Here is a 26,771-nt window from a genome sequence, read left to right as displayed (position 1 = left end):
ATACGGGGGCGGAGGGAGAGATACGGGGCGGAGGGAGAGAGTGGGATACGGGGCGGAGGGAGGGGTACGGGGCGGAGGGAGGGAGTGGGGTACGGGGCGGAGGGAGGGGTACGGGGCGGAGGGAGGGAGTGGGATACGGGGCGGAGGGAGGGAGGGGTACGGGGCGGAGGGAGGGAGGGATACGGGGAGGGGCGGAGGGAGAGAGTGGGATACGGGGAGGGCGGAGGGAGGGAGGGGGTACGGGGCGGAGGGAGGGAGTGGGATACGGGGAGTGAGTCTGAATCTTTGTGAATCTGATATATGTCCTTCCTTGTTGGTTGATTTCAGGCACTGTATGAACCAATTAATCCCGATCGCGACACCCTCCCTGATCTGACCCTGGAGGATCCCAAGAGATTGGAACAGGAGAAACTGCTCCTCTCCGACCTGCGACCAGTCTTGGAACAAGCCAACTTCAACTCCCTCTCCGACGCAACCATCAACTATGCACTGTCACAACACGATCCACTGGTCAAATCACAAGTACGCTGAGGCACCCCCTCCTCCAGAAACCCTCCCTTCACAGGACCCTCCGGACAACTGGAATAGATTATCCCAGTGTCCCACTCTCCCCATAGCCCAGCATCAATCCCCAAACTAATCCCACTCTCCCCATATCCCAGAATCAATCCCCAAACTAATCCCACTCTCTCCCCAGACCCCAGCATCAATCCCCAAACTAATCCCACTCTCTCCCCAGACCCCAGCATCAATCCCCAAACTAATCCCAGTGTCCCACTCTCCCCAGACCCCAGCATCAATCCCCAAACTAAACCCAGTGTCCCACTCTCCCCAGACCCCAGCATCAATCCCCCAAACTAATCCCACTCTCTCCCCATATCCCAGTATCAATCCCCAAACTAATCCCACTCTCTCCCCATATCCCAGCATCAATCCCCAAACTAATCCCACTCTCCCCATACCCCAGCATCATTCCCCAAACTAATCCCACTCTCCCCATATCCCAGAATCAATCCCCAAACTAATCCCACTCTCTCCCCATATCCCAGCATCAATCCCCAAACTAATCCCACTCTCCCCATATCCCAGAATCAATCCCCAAACTAATCCCACTCTCTCCCCATACCCCAGCATCAATCCCCAAACTAATCCCACTCTCTCCCCAAACCCCAGCATCAATCCCCAAACTAATCCCACTCTCTCCCCATATCCCAGAATCAATCCCCAAACTAATCCCACTCTCTCCCCATATCCCAGCATCAATCCCCAAACTAATCCCACTCTCTCCCCATATCCCAGAATCAATCCCCAAACTAATCCCACTCTCTCCCCATATCCCAGCATCAATCCCCAAACTAATCCCACTCTCTCCCCATACCCCAGAATCAATCCCCAAACGAATCCCACTCTCCCCATATCCCAGAATCAATCCCCAAACTAATCCCACTCTCTCCCAATATCCCAGCATCAATCCCCAAACTAATCCCACTCTCCCCATACCCCAGCAACAATCCCCAAACTAATCCCACTCTCTCCCCATATCCCAGCATCAATCCCCAAACTAATCCCACTCTCTCCCCATATCCCAGCATCAATCCCCAAACTATTCCCACTGTCCCACTCTCTCCCCATATCCCAGCATCAATCCCCAAACTAATCCCACTCTCTCCCCATACCCCAGCATCAATCCCCAAACTAATCCCACTCTCTCCCCATATCCCAGCATCAATCCCCAAACTAATCCCACTCTCTCCCCATATCCCAGCATCAATCCCCAAACTAATCCCACTCTCTCCCCATATCCCAGCATCAATCCCCAAACTATTCCCACTGTCCCACTCTCTCCCCATATCCCAGCATCAATCCCCAAACTAATCCCACTCTCTCCCCATATCCCAGCATCAATCCCCAAACTAATCCCACTCTCTCCTCATACCCCAGCAACAATCCCCAAACTAATCCCACTCTCTCCCCATATCCCAGCAGCAATCCCCAAACTAATCCCACTCTCTCCCCATATCCCAGAATCAATCCCCAAACTAATCCCACTCTCTCCCCATATCCCAGCATCAATCCCCAAACTAATCCCACTCTCTCCCCATATCCCAGAATCAATCCCCAAACTAATCCCACTCTCCCCATATCCCAGAATCAATCCCCAAACTAATCCCACTCTCTCCCCATATCCCAGCATCAATCCCCAAACTAATCCCACTCTCTCCCCATATCCCAGCATCAATCCCCAAACTAATCCCACTCTCTCCCCATATCCCAGAATCAATCCCCAAACTAATCCCACTCTCTCCCCATATCCCAGCATCAATCCCCAAACTAATCCCACTCTCTCCCCATATCCCAGAATCAATCCCCAAACTAATCCCACTCTCTCCCCATATCCCAGCATCAATCCCCAAACTAATCCCACTCTCTCCCCATATCCCAGCATCAATCCCCAAACTAATCCCACTCTCTCCTCATATCCCAGAATCAATCCCCAAACTAATCCCACTCTCTCCTCATATCCCAGAATCAATCCCCAAACTAATCCCACTCTCTCCCCATACCCCAGCATCAATCCCCAAACTAATCCCACTCTCTCCCCACATCCCAGCATCAATCCCCAAACTAATCCCACTCTCTCCCCATATCCCAGAATCAATCCCCAAACTAATCCCACTCTCTCCCCATATCCCAGAATCAAACTTCAAACTAATCCCACTCTCTCCCCATATCCCAGAATCAAACTTCAAACTAATCCCACTCTCTCCCCATATCCCAGAATCAATCCCCAAACTAATCCCACTCTCTCCCCATATCCCAGAATCAATCCCCAAACTAATCCCACTCTCTCCCCATAACCCAGCATCAATCCCCAAACTAATCCCACTCTCTCCCCATATCCCAGAATCAATCCCCAAACTAATCCCACTCTCCCCATATCCCAGCATCAATCCCCAAACTAATCCCACTCTCTCCCCATATCCCAGCATCAATCCCCAAACTAATCCCACTCTCCCCATATCCCAGAATCAATCCCCAAACTAATCCCACTCTCTCCCCATCGCCCAGCATCAATCCCTAAACTAATCCCACTCTCTCCCCATATCCCAGCATCAATCCCCAAACTAATCCCACTCTCTCCCCATATCCCAGAATCAATCCCCAAACTAATCCCACTCTCTCCGCATATCCCAGAATCAATCCCCAAACTCATCCCACTCTCTCCCCATATCCCAGAATCAATCCACAAACTAATCCCACTCTCTCCCCATACCCCAGCATCAATCCCCAAACTAATCCCACTCTCTCCCCATATCCCACCATCAATCCCCAAACTAATCCCACTCTCTCCCCATCGCCCAGCATCAATCCCCAAACTAATCCCACTCTCTCCCCAGATCCCAGCATCAATCCCCAAACTAATCCCACTCTCTCCCCATATCCCAGAATCAATCCCCAAACTAATCCCACTCTCTCCCCATTGCCCAGCATCAATCCCCAAACTAATCCCACTCTCTCCCCATATCCCAGCATCAATCCCCAAACTAATCCCACTCTCTCCCCATATCCCACCATCAATCCCCAAACTAATCCCACTCTCTCCCCATCGCCCAGCATCAATCCCCAAACTAATCCCACTCTCTCCCCAGATCCCAGCATCAATCCCCAAACTAATCCCACTCTCTCCCCATATCCCAGAATCAATCCCCAAACTAATCCCACTCTCTCCCCATTGCCCAGCATCAATCCCCAAACTAATCCCACTCTCTCCCCATATCCCAGCATCAATCCCCAAACTAATCCCACTCTCTCCCCATACCCCAGCATCAATCCCCAAACTAATCCCACTCTCTCCCCATATCCCAGCATCAATCCCCAAACTAATCCCACTCTCTCCCCATATCCCAGCATCAATCCCCAAACTAATCCCACTCTCTCCCCATACCCCAGAATCAATCCCCAAACTAATCCCACTCTCTCCCCATACCCCAGCATCAATCCCCAAACTAATCCCACTCTCTCCCCATATCCCAGCATCAATCCCCAAACTAATCCCACTCTCTCCCCATACCCCAGCATCAATCCCCAAACTAATCCCACTCTCTCCCCATATCCCAGCATCAATCCCCAAACTAATCCCACTCTCTCCCCATATCCCAGCATCAATCCCCAAACTAATCCCACTCTCTCCCCATATCCCAGCATCAATCCCCAAACTAATCCCACTCTCTCCCCATATCCCAGCATCAATCCCCAAACTAATCCCACTCTCTCCCCATACCCCAGCATCAATCCCCAAACTAATCCCACTCTCTCCCCATATCCCAGAATCAATCTTCAAACTAATCCCACTCTCTCCCCATATCCCAGCATCAATCCCCAAACTAATCCCACTCTCTCCCCATACCCCAGCATCAATCCCCAAACTAATCCCACTCTCTCCTCATATCCCAGAATCAATCCCCAAACTATTCCCACTCTCTCCCCATATCCCAGCATCAATCCCCAAACTATTCCCACTCTCTCCCCATACCCCAGCATCAATCCCCAAACTAATCCCACTCTCTCCCCACATCCCAGCATCAATCCCCAAACTAATCCCACTCTCTCCCCATACCCCAGCATCAATCCCCAAACTAATCCCACTCTCTCCCCACATCCCAGCATCAATCCCCAAACTAATCCCACTCTCTCCCCATACCCCAGCATCAATCCCCAAACTAATCCCACTCTCTCCTCATATCCCAGAATCAATCCCCAAACTAATCCCACTCTCTCCTCATACCCCAGCATCAATCCCCAAACTAATCCCACTCTCTGCTCATACCCCAGCATCAATCCCCAAACTAATCCCACTCTCTCCTCATATCCCAGAATCATTCCCCAAACTAATCCCACTCTCTCCTCATATCCCAGAATCAATCCCCAAACTAATCCCACTCTCTCCCCATACCCCAGAATCAATCCCCAAACTAATCCCACTCTCTCCCCATATCCCAGCATCAATCCCCAAACTAATCCCACTCTCTCCCCATATCCCAGCATCAATCCCCAAACTAATCCCACTCTCTCCCCATATCCCAGCATCAATCCCCAAACTAATCCCACTCTCTCCCCATATCCCAGCATCAATCCCCAAACTAATCCCACTCTCTCCCCATATCCCAGCATCAATCCCCAAACTAATCCCACTCTCCCCATATCCCAGCATCAATCCCCAAACTAATCCCACTCTCTCCTCATATCCCAGCATCAATCCCCAACTAATCCCACTCTCTCCCCATATCCCAGCATCAATCCCCAAACTAATCCCACTCTCCCCATATCCCAGCATCAATCCCCAAACTAATCCCACTCTCTCCCCATATCCCAGCATCAATCCCCAAACTAATCCCACTCTCTCCCCATATCCCAGCATCAATCCCCAAACTAATCCCACTCTCTCCCCATATCCCAGAATCAATCCCCAAACTAATCCCACTCTCTCCCCATATCCCAGCATCAATCCCCAAACTAATCCCACTCTCTCCTCATATCCCAGAATCAATCCCCAAACTAATCCCACTCTCTCCCCATATCCCAGAATCAATCCCCAAACTAATCCCACTCTCTCCCCACATCCCAGCATCAATCCCCAAACTAATCCCACTCTCTCCCCATATCCCAGAATCAATCCCCAAACTAATCCCACTCTCTCCCCATTGCCCAGCATCAATCCCCAAACTAATCCCACTCTCTCCCCATATCCCAGCATCAATCCCCAAACTAATCCCACTCTCTCCCCATACCCCAGCATCAATCCCCAAACTAATCCCACTCTCTCCCCATATCCCAGCATCAATCCCCAAACTAATCCCACTCTCTCCCCATATCCCAGCATCAATCCCCAAACTAATCCCACTCTCTCCCCATACCCCAGCATCAATCCCCAAACTAATCCCACTCTCTCCCCATATCCCAGCATCAATCCCCAAACTAATCCCACTCTCTCCCCATATCCCAGCATCAATCCCCAAACTAATCCCACTCTCTCCCCATATCCCAGCATCAATCCCCAAACTAATGCCACTCTCTCCCCATATCCCAGCATCAATCCCCAAACTAATCCCACTCTCTCCTCATACCCCAGCATCAATCCCCAAACTAATCCCACTCTCTCCCCATATCCCAGCATCAATCCCCAAACTAATCCCACTCTCTCCCCATACCCCAGCATCAATCCCCAAACTAATCCCACTCTCTCCCCATACCCCAGAATCAATCCCCAAACTAATCCCACTCTCTCCCCATACCCCAGCATCAATCCCCAAACTAATCCCACTCTCTCCCCATATCCCAGCATCAATCCCCAAACTAATCCCACTCTCTCCCCATACCCCAGCATCAATCCCCAAACTAATCCCACTCTCTCCCCATATCCCAGCATCAATCCCCAAACTAATCCCACTCTCCCCATATCCCAGCATCAATCCCCAAACTAATCCCACTCTCTCCCCATATCCCAGCATCAATCCCCAAACTAATCCCACTCTCTCCCCATATCCCAGCATCAATCCCCAAACTAATCCCACTCTCTCCCCATATCCCAGCATCAATCCCCAAACTAATCCCACTCTCTCCCCATACCCCAGCATCAATCCCCAAACTATTCCCACTCTCTCCCCATACCCCAGCATCAATCCCCAAACTAATCCCACTCTCTCCCCATATCCCAGCATCAATCCCCAAACTAATCCCACTCTCTCCCCATATCCCAGCATCAATCCCCAAACTAATCCCACTCTCTCCCCATATCCCAGCATCAATCCCCAAACTAATCCCACTCTCTCCCCATATCCCAGCATCAATCCCCAAACTAATCCCACTCTCTCCCCATACCCCAGCATCAATCCCCAAACTAATCCCACTCTCTCCCCATATCCCAGAATCAATCTTCAAACTAATCCCACTCTCTCCCCATATCCCAGCATCAATCCCCAAACTAATCCCACTCTCTCCCCATACCCCAGCATCAATCCCCAAACTAATCCCACTCTCTCCTCATATCCCAGAATCAATCACCAAACTATTCCCACTCTCTCCCCATATCCCAGCATCAATCCCCAAACTATTCCCACTCTCTCCCCATACCCCAGCATCAATCCCCAAACTAATCCCACTCTCTCCCCACATCCCAGCATCAATCCCCAAACTAATCCCACTCTCTCCCCATACCCCAGCATCAATCCCCAAACTAATCCCACTCTCTCCTCATATCCCAGAATCAATCCCCAAACTAATCCCACTCTCTCCTCATAACCCAGCATCAATCCCCAAACTATTCCCACTCTCTCCCCATACCCCAGCATCAATCCCCAAACTAATCCCACTCTCTCCTCATACCCCAGCATCAATCCCCAAACTAATCCCACTCTCTCCTCATATCCCAGAATCATTCCCCAAACTAATCCCACTCTCTCCCCATATCCCAGCATCAATCCCCAAACTAATCCCACTCTCCCCATATCCCAGAATCAATCCCCAAACTAATCCCACTCTCTCACCATATCCCAGCATCAATCCCCAAACTAATCCCACTCTCTCCCCATATCCCAGCATCAATCCCCAAACTAATCCCACTCTCCCCATATCCCAGCATCAATCCCCAAACTAATCCCACTCTCCCAATATCCCAGCATCAATCCCCAAACTAATCCCACTCTCTCCCCATACCCCAGCATCAATCCCCAAACTAATCCCACTCTCTCCCCATACCCCAGCATCAATCCCCAAACTAATCCCACTCTCTCCCCATATCCCAGCATCAATCCCCAAACTAATCCCACTCTCTCCCCATATCCCAGCATCAATCCCCAAACTAATCCCACTCTCTCCCCATATCCCAGCATCAATCCCCAAACTAATCCCACTCTCTCCCCATACCCCAGCATCAATCCCCAAACTAATCCCACTCTCTCCCCATACCCCAGCATCAATCCCCAAACTAATCCCACTCTCTCCCCATATCCCAGCATCAATCCCCAAACTAATCCCACTCTCTCCCCATACCCCAGCATCAATCCCCAAACTAATCCCACTCTCTCCCCATACCCCAGCATCAATCCCCAAACTAATCCCACTCTCTCCCCATATCCCAGCATCAATCCCCAAACTAATCCCACTCTCTCCCCATATCCCAGCATCAATCCCCAAACTAATCCCACTCTCCCCATATCCCAGCATCAATCCCCAAACTAATCCCACTCTCTCCTCATATCCCAGCATCAATCCCCAACTAATCCCACTCTCTCCCCATATCCCAGCATCAATCCCCAAACTAATCCCACTCTCCCCATATCCCAGCATCAATCCCCAAACTAATCCCGCTCTCTCCCCATATCCCAGCATCAATCCCCAAACTAATCCCACTCTCTCCCCATATCCCAGCATCAATCCCCAAACTAATCCCACTCTCTCCCCATATCCCAGAATCAATCACCAAACGAATCCCACTCTCTCCCCATATCCCAGCATCAATCCCCAAACTAATCCCACTCTCTCCCCACATCCCAGCATCAATCCCCAAACTAATCCCACTCTCTCCCCATATCCCAGAATCAATCCCCAAACTAATCCCACTCTCTCCCCATATCCCAGAATCAATCTTCAAACTAATCCCACTCTCTCCCCATATCCCAGAATCAATCCCCAAACTAATCCCACTCTTTCCCCATATCCCAGAATCAATCCCCAAACTCATCCCACTCTCTCCCCATATCCCAGAATCAATCCCCAAACTAATCCCACTCTCTCCCCATATCCCAGAATCAATCCACAAACTAATCCCACTCTCCCCATATCCCAGCATCAATCCCCAAACTAATCCCACTCTCTCCCCATATCCCAGAATCAATCCCCAAACTAATCCCACTCTCTCCCCATATCCCAGAATCAATCCCCAAACTAATCCCACTCTCTCCCCATACCCCAGAATCAATCCCCAAACTAATCCCACTCTCTCCCCATATCCCAGAATCAATCCCCAAACTAATCCCACTCTCTCCCCATATCCCAGAATCAATCCCCAAACTAATCCCACTCTCTCCCCATACCCCAGCATCAATCCCCAAACTAATCCCACTCTCTCCCCATATCCCAGCATCAATCCCCAAACGAATCCCACTCTCCCCATATCCCAGAATCAATCCCCAAACTAATCCCACTCTCTCACCATATCCCAGCATCAATCCCCAAACTAATCCCACTCTCTCCCCATATCCCAGCATCAATCCCCAAACTAATCCCACTCTCCCCATATCCCAGCATCAATCCCCAAACTAATCCCACTCTCTCCCCATATCCCAGCATCAATCCCCAAACTAATCCCACTCTCCCCATATCCCAGCATCAATCCCCAAACGAATCCCACTCTCTCCCCATATCCCAGCATCAATCCCCAAACTAATCCCACTCTCTCCCCATATCCCAGCATCAATCCCCAAACTAATCCCACTCTCTCCTCATATCCCAGCATCAATCCCCAAACTAATCCCACTCTCTCCCCATATCCCAGAATCAATCCCCAAACTAATCCCACTCTCTCCCCATATCCCAGCATCAATCCCCAAACTAATCCCACTCTCCCCATATCCCAGCATCAATCCCCAAACTAATCCCACTCTCTCCCCATATCCCAGCATCAATCCCCAAACTAATCCCACTCTCCCAATATCCCAGCATCAATCCCCAAACTAATCCCACTCTCTCCCCATACCCCAGCATCAATCCCCAAACTAATCCCACTCTCTCCCCATACCCCAGCATCAATCCCCAAACTAATCCCACTCTCTCCCCATATCCCAGCATCAATCCCCAAACTAATCCCACTCTCCCCATATCCCAGCATCAATCCCCAAACTAATCCCACTCTCTCCCCATATCCCAGTATCAATCCCCAAACTAATCCCACTCTCCCCATATCCCAGCATCAATCCCCAAACTAATCCCACTCTCTCCCCATATCCCAGAATCAATCCCCAAACTAATCCCACTCTCTCCCCATATCCCAGAATCAATCTCCAAACTAATCCCACTCTCTCCCCATACCCCAGAATCAATCCCCAAACTAATCCCACTCTCTCCCCATATCCCAGAATCAATCCCCAAACTAATCCCACTCTCCCCCCATATCCCAGAATCAATCCCCAAACTAATCCCACTCACTCCCCATACCCCAGCATCAATCCCCAAACTAATCCCACTCTCTCCCCATATCCCAGCATCAATCCCCAAACTAATCCCACTCTCCCCATATCCCAGAATCAATCCCCAAACTAATCCCACTCTCTCACCATATCCCAGCATCAATCCGCAAACTAATCCCACTCTCTCCCCATATCCCAGCATCAATCCCCAAACTAATCCCACTCTCCCCATATCCCAGCATCAATCCCCAAACTAATCCCACTCTCCCAATATCCCAGCATCAATCCCCAAACTAATCCCACTCTCTCCCCATACCCCAGCATCAATCCCCAAACTAATCCCACTCTCTCCCCATACCCCAGCATCAATCCCCAAACTAATCCCACTCTCTCCCCATATCCCAGCATCAATCCCCAAACTAATCCCACTCTCTCCCCATATCCCAGCATCAATCCCCAAACTAATCCCACTCTCTCCCCATATCCCAGCATCAATCCCCAAACTAATCCCACTCTCTCCCCATATCCCAGCATCAATCCCCAAACTAATCCCACTCTCTCCCCATATCCCAGCATCAATCCCCAAACTAATCCCACTCTCTCCTCATATCCCAGAATCATTCCCCAAACTAATCCCACTCTCTCCTCATATCCCAGAATCAATCGCCAAACTAATCCCACTCTCTCCCCATATCCCAGCATCAATCCCCAAACTAATCCCACTCTCTCCCCATACCCCAGCATCAATCCCCAAACTAATCCCACTCTCTCCCCATATCCCAGCATCAATCCCCAAACTAATCCCACTCTCTCCCCATATCCCAGCATCAATCCCCAAACTAATCCCACTCTCTCCCCATATCCCAGCATCAATCCCCAAACTAATCCCACTCTCTCCCCATTGCCCACCATCAATCCCCAAACTAATCCCACTCTCTCCCCATATCCCAGCATCAATCCCCAAACTAATCCCACTCTCTCCCCATATCCCAGCATCAATCCCCAAACTAATCCCACTCTCCCCATATCCCAGCATCAATCCCCAAACTAATCCCACTCTCTCCTCATATCCCAGCATCAATCCCCAACTAATCCCACTCTCTCCCCATATCCCAGCATCAATCCCCAAACTAATCCCACTCTCCCCATATCCCAGCATCAATCCCCAAACTAATCCCACTCTCTCCCCATATCCCAGCATCAATCCCCAAACTAATCCCACTCTCTCCCCATATCCCAGAATCAATCCCCAAACTAATCCCACTGTCTCCCCATATCCCAGCATCAATCCCCAACCTAATCCCACTCTCTCCTCATATCCCAGAATCAATCCCCAAACTAATCCCACTCTCTCCCCATATCCCAGCATCAATCCCCAAACTAATCCCACTCTCTCCCCATATCCCAGCATCAATCCCCAAACTAATCCCACTCTCTCCTCATATCCCCAGCATCAATCCCCAAACTAATCCCACTCTCTCCCCATATCCCAGCATCAATCCCCAAACTAATCCCACTCTCTCCCCATATCCCAGCATCAATCCCCAAACTAATCCCACTCTCTCCGCATATCCCAGCATCAATCCCCAAACTAATCCCACTCTCTCCCCATATCCCAGAATCAATCCCCAAACTAATCCCACTCTCTCCCCATATCCCAGCATCAATCCCCAAACTAATCCCACTCTCTCCCCATATCCCAGCATCAATCCCCAAACTATTCCCACTCTCTCCCCATATCCCAGCATCAATCCCCAAACTCATCCCACTCTCTCCCCATACCCCAGCATCAATCCCCAAACTAATCCCACTCTCTCCCCATATCCCAGAATCAATCCCCAAACTAATCCCACTCTCTCCCCATATCCCAGCATCAATCCCCAAACTAATCCCACTCTCTCCCCATACCCCAGCATCAATCCCCAAACTAATCCCACTCTACCCATACCCCAGAATCAATCCCCAAACTAATCCCACTCTCTCCTCATATCCCAGCATCAATCCCCAAACTAATCCCACTCTCTCCCCATATCCCAGCATCAATCCCCAAACTAATCCCACTCTCTCCCCATATCCCAGCATCAATCCCCAAACTAATCCCACTCTCTCCCCATATCCCAGCATCAATCCCCAAACTAATCCCACTCTCTCCCCATATCCCAGCATCAATCCCACACTAATCCCACTCTCTCCCCATATCCCAGCATCAATCCCACACTAATCCCACTGCCCCGCTCTCTCCCCATATCCCAGCATCAATCCCAAACTAATCCCACTGCCCCACTCTCTCCCCATAGCCCTGTATCAATCCCCAAACTAATCCCACTGCTCCGCTCTCTCCCCATAGCCCTGTATCAATCCCCAAACTAATCCCACATCCCCGCTCTCTCCCTGTATCAATCCCAAACTAATCCCACTGCCCCACTCTCTCCCCATAGCCCTGTATCAATCCCAAACTAATCCCACTGCCCCACTCTCTCCCCATAGCCCTGTATCAATCCCCAAACTAATCCCACTGCCCCGCTCTCTCCCCATAGCCCTGTATCAATCCCCAAACTAATCCCACATCCCCGCTCTCTCCCTGTATCAATCCCAAACTAATCCCACTGCCCCACTCTCTCCCCATAGCCCTGTATCAATCCCAAACTAATCCCACTGCCCCACTCTCTCCCCATAGCCCTGTATCAATCCCAAACTAATCCCACTGCCCCACTCTCTCCCCATAGCCCTGTATCAATCCCAAACTAATCCCACTGCCCCACTCTCTCCCCATAGCCCTGTATCAATCCCCAAACTAATCCCACTGCCCCACTCTCTCCCCATAGCCCTGTATCAATCCCAAACTAATCCCACTGCCCCACTCTCTCCCCATAGCCCTGTATCAATCCCAAACTAATCCCACTGCCCCGCTCTCTCCCCATAGCCCAGCATCAATCCCAAACTAATCCCACTGTCCCACTCTCTCCCCATAGCCCTGTATCAATCCCCACACTAATCCCACTGCCCCACTCTCTCCCCATCGCCCTGTATCAATCCCCAAACTAATCCCACTGCCCCACTCTCTCCCCATTGCCCTGTATCAATCCCCACACTAATCCCACTGCCCCACTCTCTCCCCATAGCCCTGTATCAATCCCCACACTAATCCCACTGCCCCACTCTCTCCCCATAGCCCTGTATCAATCCCCAAACTAATCCCACTGCCCCGCTCTCTCCCCATAGCCCTGTATCAATCCCCAAACTAATCCCACTGCCCCACTCTCTCCCCATAGCCCTGTATCAATCCCCAAACTAATCCCACTGCCCCACTCTCTCCCCATAGTCCTGTATCAATCCCAAACTAATCCCACTGCCCCACTCTCTCCCCATAGCCCTGTATCAATCCCAAACTAATCCCACTGCCCCGCTCTCTCCCCATAGCCCAGCATCAATCCCAAACTAATCCCACTGTCCCACTCTCTCCCCATAGCCCTGTATCAATCCCCACACTAATCCCACTGCCCCACTCTCTCCCCATCGCCCTGTATCAATCCCCAAACTAATCCCACTGCCCCACTCTCTCCCCATTGCCCTGTATCAATCCCCACACTAATCCCACTGCCCCACTCTCTCCCCATAGTCCTGTATCAATCCCCACACTAATCCCACTGCCCCACTCTCTCCCCATAGCCCTGTATCAATCCCCACACTAATCCCACTGCCCCACTCTCTCCCCATAGCCCTGTATCAATCCCCAAACTAATCCCACTGCCCCACTCTCTCCCCATTGCCCTGTATCAATCCCCACACTAATCCCACTGCCCCACTCTCTCCCCATAGTCCTGTATCAATCCCAAACTAATCCCACTGCCCCACTCTCTCCCCATAGCCCTGTATCAATCCCCACACTAATCCCACTGCCCCACTCTCTCCCCATCGCCCTGTATCAATCCCCAAACTAATCCCACTGCCCCACTCTCTCCCCATCGCCCTGTATCAATCCCCAAACTAATCCCACTGCCCCGCTCTCTCCCCATAGCCCTGTATCAATCCCCACACTAATCCCACTGCCCCGCTCTCTCCCCATAGCCCTGTATCAATCCCCAAACTAATCCCACTGCCCCACTCTCTCCCCATAGCCCTGTATCGATCCCCAAACTAATCCCACTGCCCCGCTCTCTCCCTGTATCAATCCCAAACTAATCCCACTGCCCCACTCTCTCCCCATAGCCCTGTATCAATCCCAAACTAATCCCACTGCCCCACTCTCTCCCCATAGCCCTGTATCAATCCCCACACTAATCCCACTGCCCCACTCTCTGTCCCTCTGAGTCCCCCACCCCGGTGAAAAGTGACCTCACCCTTCCCCCAGAAACCCTCTGACTCTCGATAAACTCCAAACCTGTCCCGAACGCAGCCCTGGATGGACCTGACATCATCGAGGGTGCACCTCAGTCCGATTCTGGGCCCCGCTCTTTCGGAAAGATGTGAAGGCCGTAGAGAGGGTGCAGAGGAGATTTACTCGAATGGGTCCAGGGATGAGGGACTCCAGTTACGGGGAGAGACTGGAGAAGCTGGGATTGTTCCCCTTGGAGCAGAGAAGGTTAAGGGGAGATTTAATGGAGGTTTTCAAAATCATGAACGGTCGTGACAGAGTAAATCAGGAGAAACTGTTTCCAGTGGCAGGAGGGTCGGTGAGCAGAGGGCACGGATTTAAGGTGATCGGGAAAAGAGCCAGAGGGGGAGATGAGGAGAATTATTTTTACACAGCGAGTTGTTCTGATCTGGAATTCACTGCCTGAAAGGGCGGTGGGAGCAGATTCAATAATAACTTTCAAAAGGGAATTGGAGTAATACTCGAAGGGTAAAATTTACAGGGCTGTGGGGGAAAGAGCAGGGGGGAGTGGGACCAATCGGAGAGCTCTTTCACAGAGCCAGCACAGGCACGATGGGCCGAACGGCCTCCTCCTGCGCTGTTCAGATTCCAGCTCCGAAGCAAAGCTTTCGCAGCTCTGACCGTTTTGCGGATCGAGACGCTCGACTCGTTTCCCCACTTCCGCTCGCTCCTCATATAGACTGAGAGAGACCCCCCTCGCCCCCCCCCGAACACCGAGCCCACCTGAAGACCCCTGTTCTCTCCCTCTCGCTAGGTTGTGGCGAAGGTGACCGACTACGAGTACATGAAGTTCTGGGCGCTCGGCGTGCGAGTGGGAGCCCCCCCCCTGGAGATGAAGATGAAGTTAAAAGTGCAAAGTGACCGCGTGTTCTTTCAGCGCAAGGTGAAGGCACCGATGGACAGGTAAGAGCCCTCGGCGGCACGAGGAGGGCGCGTGGAGGCGGAATGGAGGCAGTTCACGTTCGTAGAGATCCCTCTACACTGTCCCGTCAAACACTCCCAGGGTCAGGTACAGGGTTAGATACAGAGTAAAGCTCCCTCTACACTGTCCCATCAAACACTCCCAGGGCAGGTACAGGGTTAGATACAGAGTAAAGCTCCCTCTACACTGTCCCATCAAACACTCCCAGGGTCAGGTACAGGGTTAGATACAGAGTAAAGCTCCCTCTACACTGTCCCGTCAAACACTCCCAGGGTCAGGTACAGGGTTAGATACAGAGTAAAGCTCCCTCTACACTGTCCCATCAAACACTCCCAGGGTCAGGTACAGGGTTAGATACAGAGTAAAGCTCCCTCTACACTGTCCCATCAAACACTCCCAGGGCAGGTACAGGGTTAGATACAGAGTAAAGCTCCCTCTACACTGTCCCATCAAACACTCCCAGGGCAGGTACAGGGTTAGATACAGAGTAAAGCTCCCTCTACACTGTCCCATCAAACACTCCCAGGGTCAGGCACAGGGTTAGATACAGAGTAAAGCTCCCTCTACACTGTCCCATCAAACACTCCCAGGGTCAGGTACAGGGTTAGATACAGAGTAAAGCTCCCTCTACACTGTCCTATCAAACACTCCCAGGGTCAGGTACAGGGTTAGATACAGAGTAAAGCTCCCTCTACACTGTCCCGTCAAACACTCCCAGGGCAGGTACAGGGTTAGATACAGAGTAAAGATCCCTCTACACTGTCCCATCAAACACTCCCAGGGTCAGGTACAGGGTTAGATACAGAGTAAAGCTCCCTCTACACTGTCTCATCAAACACTCCCAGGGCAGGTACAGGGTGAGATACAGAGTAAAGCTCCCTCGACACTGTCCCATCAAACACTCCCAGGGCAGGTACAGGGTTAGATACAGAGTAAAGCTCCCTCTACACTGTCCCGTCAAACACTCCCAGGGTCAGGTACAGAGTTAGATACAGAGTAAAGCTCCCTCTACACTGTCCCATCAAACACTCCCAGGGCAGGTACAGGGTTAGATACAGAGTAAAGCTCCCTCTACACTGTCCCGTCAAACACTCCCAGGGCAGGTACAGGGTTAGATACAGAGTAAAGCTCCCTCTACACTGTCCCATCAAACACTCCCAGGGCAGGTACAGGGTTAGATACAGAGTAAAGCTCCCTCCACACTGTCCCGTCAAACACTCCCAGGGCAGGTACAGGGTTAGATACAGAGTAAAGATCCCTCTACACTGTCCCATCAAACACTCCCAGGGTCAGGTACAGGGTTAGATACAGAGTAAAGCTCCCTCTACACTGTCCCATCAAACACTCCCAGGGCAGGCACAGGGTTAGATACAGAGTAAAGCTCCCTCTACACTGTCCCATCAAACACTCCCAGGGTCAGGTACAGGGTTAGATACAGAGTAAAGCCTCCTCTACACTGTCCCATCAAACACTCCCTGGGTCAGGTACAGGGTTAGATACAGAGTAAAGCTCCCTCTACACTGTCCCATCAAACACTCCCAGGGCAGGTACAGGGTTAGATACAGAGTAAAGCTCCCTCTACACTGTCCCATCAAACACTCCCAGGGCAGGTACAGGATTAGATACAGAGTAAAGCTCCCTCCACACTGTCCCATCAAACACTCCCAGGGCAGGTACAGGGTTAGATACAGAGTAAAGCCTCCTCTACACTGTCCCATCAAACACTCCCTGGGTCAGGTACAGGGTTAGATACAGAGTAAAGCTCCCTCTACACTGTCCCATCAAACACTCCCAGGGCAGGTACAGGGTTAGATACAGAGTAAAGCTCCCTCTACACTGTCCCATCAAACACTCCCAGGGCAGGTACAGGATTAGATACAGAGTAAAGCTCCCTCCACACTGTCCCATCAAACACTCCCAGGGTCAGGGACACGGTTAGATACAGAGTAAAGCTCCCTCTACACTGTCCCATCAAACACTCCCAGGGTCAGGTACAGGGTTAGATACAGAGTAAAGCTCCCTCTACACTGTCCCATCAAACACTCCCAGGGCAGGTACAGCGTTAGATACAGAGTAAAGCTCCCTCTACACTGTCCCATCAAACACTCCCAGGGCAGGTACAGGGTTAGATACAGAGTTAAGCTCCCTCTACACTGTCCCATCAAACACTCCCAGGGTCAGGGACAGGGTTAGATACAGAGTAAAGCTCCCTCTACACTGTCCCATCAAACACTCCCAGGGCAGGTACAGGGTTAGATACAGAGTAAAGCTCCCTCTACACTGTCCCATCAAACACTCTCAGGGTCAGGTACAGGGTTAGATACAGAGTAAAGCTCCCTCTACACTGTCCCGTCAAACACTCCCAGGGTCAGGTACAGGGTTAGATACAGAGTAAAGCTCCCTCTACACCGTCCCATCAAACACTCCCAGGGTCAGGTACAGGGTTAGATACAGAGTAAAGCTCCCTCTACACTGTCCCATCAAACACTCCCAGGGTCAGGTACAGGGTTAGATACAGAGTAAAGCTCCCTCTACACTGTCCCATCAAACACTCCCAGGGTCAGGTACAGGGTTAGATACAGAGTAAAGCTCCCTCTACACTGTCCCATCAAACACTCCCAGGGCAGGTACAGGGTTAGATACAGAGTAAAGCTCCCTCTACACTGTCCCATCAAACACTCCCAGGGTCAGGTACAGGGTTAGATACAGAGTAAAGCTCCCTCTACACTGTCCCATCAAACACTCCCAGGGCAGGTACAGGGTTAGATACAGAGTAAAGCTCCCTCTACACTGTCCCGTCAAACACTCCCAGGGCAGGTACAGGGTTAGATACAGAGTAAAGCTCCCTCTACACTGTCCCATCAAACACTCACAGGGTCAGGTACAGGGTTAGATACAGAGTAAAGCTCCCTCTACACTGTCCCATCAAACACTCCCAGGGCAGGTACAGGGTTAGATACAGAGTAAAGCTCCCTCTACACTGTCCCATCAAACACTCCCAGGGTCAGGTACAGGGTTAGATACAGAGTAAAGCTCCCTCTACACTGTCCCATCAAACACTCCCAGGGTCAGGTACAGGGTTAGATACAGAGTAAAGCTCCCTCTACACTGTCCCATCAAACACTCCCTGGGTCAGGTACAGGGTTAGATACAGAGTAAAGCTCCCTCTACACTGTCCCGTCAAACACTCCCAGGGTCAGGTACAGGGTGAGATACAGAGTAAAGCTCCCTCTACACTGTCCCATCAAACACTCCCAGGGCAGGTACAGGGTTAGATACAGAGTAAAGCTCCCTCTACACTGTCCCATCAAACACTCCCAGGGCAGGTACAGGGTTAGATACAGAGTAAAGCTCCCTCTACACTGTCCCATCAAACACTCCCAGGGTCAGGTACAGGGTTAGATACAGAGTAAAGCTCCCTCTACACTGTCCCATCAAACACTCCCAGGGCAGGTACAGGGTTAGATACAGAGTAAAGCTCCCTCTACACTGTCCCATCAAACACTCCCAGGGTCAGGTACAGGGTTAGATACAGAGTAAAGCTCCCTCTACACTGTCCCGTCAAACACTCCCAGGGTCAGGTACAGGGTTAGATACAGAGTAAAGCTCCCTCTACACTGTCCCATCAAACACTCCCAGGGTCAGGTACAGGGTTAGATACAGAGTAAAGCTCCCTCTACACTGTCCCATCAAACACTCCCAGGGCAGGTACAGGGTTAGATACAGAGTAAAGCTCCCTCTACACTGTCCCATCAAACACTCCCAGGGCAGTTACAGGGTTAGATACAGAGTAAAGCTCCCTCTACACTGTCCCATCAAACACTCCCAGGGTCAGGGACAGGGTTAGATACAGAGTAAAGCTCCCTCTACACTGTCCCATCAAACACTCCCAGGGTCAGGTAAAGGGTTAGATACAGAGTAAAGCTCCCTCTACACTGTCCCATCAAACACTCCCAGGGTCAGGTACAGGGTTAGATACAGAGTAAAGCTCCCTCTACACTGTCCCGTCAAACACTCCCAGGGCAGGTACAGGGTTAGATACAGAGTAAAGCTCCCTCTACACTGTCCCATCAAACACTCCCAGGGCAGGTACAGGGTGAGATACAGAGTAAAGCTCCCTCTACACTGTCCCATCAAACACTCCCAGGGCAGGTACAGGGTTAGATACAGAGTAAAGCTCCCTCTACACTGTCCCGTCAAACTCTCCCAGGGCAGGTACAGGGTTAGATACAGAGTAAAGCTCCCTCTACACTGTCCCATCAAACACTCCCAGGGCAGTTACAGGGTTAGATACAGAGTAAAGCTCCCTCTACACTGTCCCATCAAACACTCCCAGGGCAGGTACAGGGTTAGATACAGAGTAAAGCTCCCTCTACACTGTCCCATCAAACTCTCCCAGGGCAGGTACAGGGTTAGATACAGAGTAAAGCTCCCTCTACACCGTCCCATCAAACACTCCCAGGGTCAGGTACAGGGTTAGATACAGAGTAAAGCTCCCTCTACACTGTCCCATCAAACACTCCCAGGGCAGGTACAGGGTTAGATACAGAGTAAAGCTCCCTCTACACTGTCCCATCAAACACTCCCAGGGACAGGTACAGGGTTAGATACAGAGTAAAGCTCCCTCTACACTCATTCTCCTGGATGTGGGCGTCGCTGGCGAGGCCGGCATTTATTGCCCATCCCTAATTGCCCCTCGAGAAGGTGGTGGTGAGCCGCCTTCTTGAACCGCTGCAGTCCGTGTGGTGACGGTTCTCCCACAGTGCTGTTCGGAAGGGAGTTCCAGAATTTTGACCCAGCGACGATGAAGGAACGGCTGATATATTTCCAAGTCGGGATGGTGTGTGACTCGGAGGGGAACGTGCAGGTGGTGTTGTTCCCATGTGCCTGCTGCCCTTGTCCTTCTAGGTGGGAGAGGTCGCGGGTTTGGGAGGTGCTGTCGAAGAAGCCTTGGCGAGTTGCTGCAGTGCATCCTGTGGATGGTCCACACTGCAGCCACTGTGCGCCGGTGGTGAAGGGAGTGAATGTTTAGGGTGGTGGATGGGGTGACAGATAACCTGCACGTTCCCCTCCGAGTCACACACCATCCCGACTTGGAAATATATCGGCCGTTCCTTCATCGTCGCTGGGTCAAAATCCTGGAACTCCCTTCCTAACAGCACTGTGGGAGAACCTTCACCACACGGACTGCAGCGGTTCAAGAAGGCGGCTCACCACCACCTTCTCAAGGGGCAATCAGGGATGGGCAATAAATGCCGGCCTCGCCAGCGACGCCCACATCCCATGAATGATTTTTTTAAAGAAATGTAATGGTTATATTACTGGAGTAGAAGCACAAATCAGACTCAGATCTGACTGGAGAATCTGGGGTCGTTCCCCTTAGAGCAGAGAAGGTTAAGGGGGGATTTAATCGAGGGGTTCAAAATCATGAAGGGGTTTTGATGGAGTAAATCAGGAGAAACTGTTTCCAGGGGCAGGAGGGTCGGTGAGCAGAGGGCACGGATTTAAGGCGATCGGGAAAAGAGCCAGAGGGGAGATGAGGAGAATTATTTTTACGCAGCGAGTTGTTCTGATCTGGAATTCACTGCCTGAAAGGGAGCAGATTCAATAATAACTTTCAAAAGGAGGAATCGGAGTAATACTCGAAGGGTAAAATTTACAGGGCTGTGGGGGAAAGAGCAGGGGGGAGTGGGACCAACCGGAGAGCTCTTTCACAGAGCCAGCACAGGCAGGACGGGCCGAGCGGCCTCCTCCTGCGCTCTGTGATTCCAGGATCGCAACTCAACTCGCGGTAAAAGCGTTGTGGGGCGCCCTGAGGTGCTGGCGGAATGGTGGAGCGCTGAAGGAGGCCGTTGGGCCCATCGTGCTTCTGCCGGCCCTCGGAGAGAGCGGTTCAATTACTCCCCTCTTCTCTCTCCCCCCCCCCGGCTTCTCCCCAGGAGGTACTGCAAGCGAGTGCTGATGGCGGCTCGCCTGAAGCAAGGCCGTCTGGTGTTGAAGTCGTACAAGGATATGCCTCTGGAAGCACTCGAGCACCTGCTGCCGGCCGTCCAGATGAGAATCACCTTCACCGATCGGACATTCCTCTCCTTCACCCTGGTGGTTGGGGGCTCAGCTCTCCTCGCCAACATGACGGTGCTGGGCTTCTACAGCCTGAAGGTGGACTTTGCACTGGTCCTGCTGCTCTTCACCACCATGATGATCCACCGATCTCTGCGCCTGTTCCAGCTGAAACGTAACCAGCACGCCCTGAACCACGCCAACATGCTGTACAGTAAGAGCACCTCCAACAACGGAGAGCTGCTGGTGGCCATCGTGCGCCGAGCCCAGCAGGAACACCTCAAAGAGATGCTGCTGGCCCACGCCTTCCTGCTCATCCAACGGCAGCGTCCCCAGGCCGAGCGCAGTGAGTAACGTACAGTGGACGCACCCGTCAAACGCTCCCGGGGTCAGGGACACGGTTAGATACAGAGTAAAGCTCCCTCTACACTGTCCCATCAAACACTCCCAGGGTCAGGTACAGGGTTAGATACAGAGTAAAGCTCCCTCTACACTGTCCCATCAAACACTCCCAGGGCAGGTACAGCGTTAGATACAGAGTAAAGCTCCCTCTACACTGTCCCATCAAACACTCCCAGGACAGGTACAGGGTTAGATACAGAGTAAAGCTCCCTCTACACTGTCCCATCAAACACTCCCAGGGTCAGGTACAGGGTTAGATACAGAGTAAAGCTCCCTCTACACTGTCCCATCAAACACTCCCAGGGCAGGTACAGGGTTAGATACAGAGTAAAGCTCCCTCTACACTGTCCCATCAAACACTCCCAGGGCAGGTACAGCGTTAGATACAGAGTAAAGCTCCCTCTACACTGTCCCATCAAACACTCCCAGGACAGGTACAGGGTTAGATACAGAGTAAAGCTCCCTCTACACTGTCCCATCAAACACTCCCAGGGTCAGGTACAGGGTTAGATACAGAGTAAAGCTCCCTCTACACTGTCCCATCAAACACTCCCAGGGCAGGTACAGGGTTAGATACAGAGTAAAGCTCCCTCTACACTGTCCCATCAAACACTCCCAGGACAGGTACAGGGTTAGATACAGAGTAAAGCTCCCTCTACACTGTCCCATCAAACACTCCCAGGGCAGGTACAGCGTTGGATACAGAGTAAAGCTCCCTCTACACTGTCCCATCAAACACTCCCAGGGTCAGGTACAGGGTTAGATACAGAGTAAAGCTCCCTCTACACTGTCCCATCAAACACTCCCAGGGCAGGTACAGGGTTAGATACAGAGTAAAGCTCCCTCTACACTGTCCCATCAAACACTCCCAGGACAGGTACAGGGTTAGATACAGAGTAAAGCTCCCTCTACACTGTCCCATCAAACACTCCCAGGGCAGGTACAGGGTTAGATACAGAGTAAAGCTCCCTCTACACTGTCCCATCAAACACTCCCAGGGCAGGTACAGGGTTAGATACAGAGTAAAGCTCCCTCTGCACTGTCCCATCAAACACTCCCAGGGTCAGGTACAGGGTTAGATACAGAGTAAAGCTCCCTCTACACTGTCCCATCAAACACTCCCAGGACAGGTACAGGGTTAGATACAGAGTAAAGCTCCCTCTACACTGTCCCATCAAACACTCCCAGGGCAAGTGCAGGGTTAGATACAGAGTAAAGCTCCCTCTACACTGTCCCATCAAACACTCCCAGGGTCAGGTACAGGGTTAGATACAGAGTAAAGCTCCCTCTACACTGTCCCATCAAACACTCCCAGGGCAAGTGCAGGGTTAGATACAGAGTAAAGCTCCCTCTACACTGTCCCATCAAACACTCCCAGGGCAGGTACAGGGTTAGATACAGAGTAAAGCTCCCTCTACACTGTCCCGTCAAACACTCCCAGGGTCAGGGACAGGGTTAGATACAGAGTAAAGCTCCCTCTACACTGTCCCATCAAACACTCCCAGGGCAGGTACAGGTTTAGATACAGAGTAAAGCTCCCTCTACACTGTCCCGTCAAACACTCCCAGGGCAGGTACAGGGTTAGATACAGAGTAAAGCTCCCTCTACACTGTCCCATCAAACACTCCCAGGGCAGGTACAGGGTTAGATACAGAGTAAAGCTCCCTCTACACTGTCCCATCAAACACTCCCAGGGACAGGTACAGGGTTAGATACAGAGTAAAGCTCCCTCTACACTGTCCCATCAAACACTCCCAGGGCAGGTACAGGGTTAGATACAGAGTAAAGCTCCCTCTACACTGTCCCATCAAACACTCCCAGGGTCAGGTACAGGGTTAGATACAGAGTAAAGCTCCCTCTACACTGTCCCATCAAACACTCCCAGGGCAGGTACAGGGTTAGATACAGAGTAAAGCTCCCTCTACACTGTCCCATCAAACACTCCCAGGGTCAGGTACAGGGTCAGATACAGAGTAAAGCTCCCTCTACACTGTCCCATCAAACACTCCCAGGGTCAGGTACAGGGTGAGATACAGAGTAAAGCTCCCTCTACACTCTCCCAGTTTTTGAGACAGTTTAAATTAATCACATGTCGGACTGTCGGACCCTGGGGAGAGGAGCCCCTTCATCTGCCTGGGGGGGAGGGGATTTAACCCCCGGGGTCCCAGCAGGGTGAGAGTTCAGCCTCTGACCCCCCGATGTTCCTTTTGAACCCTCAGATGTGGAGTTGGCGGCGTTGCTGACCAGCGAGATCTCGGAATGGCTGCGGGCACAGACAGGTCTCCCCATCACCTTCAACGGCTCCCGGGCCCTGAGCCACCTGCAACGGTTCGAGCAGCAGCTGAGGGATGGCTGAGACGATGGTATCAAGAGCAAGGGGCAGCGAGAGTGGGGTGGAGGGGGTAGGGTGGGGTTGTGGGGGGGGGGGGGGTTGGTGGAGGCCCGCTGATCGACAACGGGGGGGAGCGTGGGCGTCGGAGGGGGCCGTCCAGATCAGGAAAGGTCCAGGCTCAATCCCTGGCCTGTGGTGAGTGATCTGTACCCGCCCGACGATGGGGCTCAGCCCCCCCTCGCGCACACACAGAGCAAGAACGGAGGCGGGGCGGGGGGGGAGGCGAGGGCATGTTGTAATCGGCCTCAGTGCCCCTCGGGTGAGGGAGGGGGGGTCGAACCGATCGGCCGACTGCAGCTCGGGCCGCTGCTGACGGAAACCGCGCCTCGGCCGGGCGCGCGATGCCCCCTGCAGTCGAATGGCGAGCGGCCGCGCGCCTTCTCCTGAGGGAAACCGCGCCTCGGCCGGGCGCGCGATGCCCCCTGCAGTCGAAGAGCGAGCGGCCGCTCGCTTTCTTCAGAGGGAAACCGGGTGCGCGATGCCCCCTGCAGTCAAATAGCGAGCGGCCGTGCACCTTCTCCTGAGGGAAACTGGGCCTCAGCCGGGCACGATGCCCCATGCAGTCGAAGAGCGAGCAGCCGCGCACTTTCTCCAGAGGGAAACCGGGCCTCGGCCGGGCGCATGATGCCCCCTGCAGTCGAACAGCCAGCTGCCGCGCGCTTTCTCCAGAGGGAAACCGTGCCTCTGCCGGGCGCGCGATGCCCCCTGCAGTCGAACAGCGAGCGGCCACGCACCATGGGGCGTGTGGAGAAGGCACACGGAGCAAGGGAGGGTGGGCGGGGTGGGTGGAATGGGGGGGGGGGGAGGGTTAGGGATGCGTTTGGGCGGGTTTACCAAGATGGCGGGTGACGAGAGCCTCGTCCTCCTCGTGTCTCCCTGACACCCCGACCGTCCCCAGCCTCCCGTCTCCGGGGGGCAGAGTGAGGGGGGGATCCCACACCCCTCCTCCCCCCTGAGATCGAGCCCCTCGATTAGACCCGGGGAGGGGAGGGAGGGAGGTAGGGAGGGCCGGAGGCAGGAGGAGAGGGGGTGACCGGAGGGCGGTGATGGGCCGGGCATCGAGTCCCAGCTCTGGGCAGAGAGTCACCGTCGAAATAAATATCGTTCGTTCAAACCCGTCCGTCTTTCGCAGTTTCTGTGTCTCCCCCGCCCTGCGGTCACTCAGCCCGTGTCAGACACCGGGAACATCTCCCCACACCCCTCCCCTCGCTCCCTCTCTCCCTCTCTCCCTCTCCCTCTCTCTCCCCTCCCTCTCCCTCTCCCCCCCCTCCCTCTCCCCCCCTCCCTCTCTCACCACCTCCCTCTCTCACCACCTCCCTCTCTCACCACCTCCCTCTCTCACCACCTCCCTCTCTCACCCCCTCCCTCTCTCACCCCCTCCCTCTCTCACCCCCTCCCTCTCCCCCCCTCCCTCTCCCTCTCTCCCTCTCTCCCCCTCCCCCTCTCCCCCCCTCCCTCTCTCCCCCCCTCCCTCTCTCCCCCCCTCCCTCTCCCTCCCTCTCCCCTCCTCCCTCTCTCCCCCCCTCTCTCTCCCCCCCTCCCTCTCTCACCCCCTCCCTCTCCCCTCCCCCTCCTCCCTCTCTCCCACCCTCCCTCTCTCTCCCTCTCCCCCCTCCCTCTCTCATCCCCTCTCTCTCTCCCCCCCTCCCTCTCTCTCCCTCTCCCCCCTCCCTCTCGCATCCCCTCTCTCTCTCCCCCCCTCCCTCTCTCCCTCTCTCCCCCCCTCCCTCTCTCCCTCTCTCACCCCCTCCCCTCCTCCCTCCCTCTCTCTCCCTCTCCGCCCCTCCCTCTCTCACCCCTCCCCTCGCTCCCTCTCTCACCCTTCCCCCACTCCCCTCTCCCCCACTCCCTCTCTCACCCCCTCCCTCTCTCTCTCTCTCTCCCCCCTCCCCTCCTCCTCCCTCTCTCCCCCTCCCTCTCTCCCCCTCCCCCTCTCCCCCTCCCCCTCTCCCCCCCTCCTCTCCCCCCCTCCCTCTCCCCCCTCCCTCTCCCCCCCTCCCTCTCCCCCCCTCCCTCCCCCTCCCTCTCCCCCCCTCCTCTCCCCCCCTCCCTCTCCCCCTCCTCTCTCACCCCCTCCGCTCGCTCCCTCTCTCCCCCCCTCCCTCGCTCCCTCTCTCCCCCCCTCCCTCGCTCCCTCTCTCCCCCCCTCCCTCTCTCCCCCCTCCCCTCTCTCTCTCCCCCCTCCCTCTCTCCCCCCCTCCCTCGCTCCCTCTCTCCCCCCCTCCCTCACTTCCTCTCTCCTCTCCCTCTCTCCCTCTCTCCCTCACTTCCTCTCCCTCTCTCCCTCTCTCCCTCACTTCCTCTCTCCCTCACTTCCTCTCTCCCTCTCTCTCCGTCCCTCTCTCTCTCTCCCCCTCCCTCTCTCTCTCCCCCTCCCCCTCCCTCTCTCTCCCTCCCCACTCTGTCTCTCCCTCTGTCTCTCTCTCTCTCTCCCTA

At 53.2% G+C, this 26,771-nt stretch overlaps 1 protein-coding gene across 1 annotated transcript; it reads left to right on the top strand.

Annotated features, from left to right (window-relative positions):
- Positions 1-327: 327 nt before the first annotated feature.
- Positions 328-25,449, top strand: LOC137309446 (transmembrane protein 143-like; the record flags this gene model as incomplete). Its single annotated transcript, XM_067977648.1, has 4 exons — positions 328-522; positions 15,314-15,462; positions 21,421-21,887; positions 24,163-25,449. Coding segments are annotated over 4 exons (948 nt in total), but the record flags the coding sequence as incomplete, so codon positions are not given.
- Between the last annotated feature and the right edge of the window lie 1,322 nt (positions 25,450-26,771).

This window comes from Heptranchias perlo, unplaced genomic scaffold, assembly GCF_035084215.1.
Source record: "Heptranchias perlo isolate sHepPer1 unplaced genomic scaffold, sHepPer1.hap1 HAP1_SCAFFOLD_1633, whole genome shotgun sequence".
Taxonomy (NCBI): Eukaryota; Metazoa; Chordata; class Chondrichthyes; order Hexanchiformes; family Hexanchidae; genus Heptranchias; species Heptranchias perlo.
Note: the sequence above shows the minus strand (reverse complement) of the source record. Positions and strands in the feature narration are given on the sequence as shown.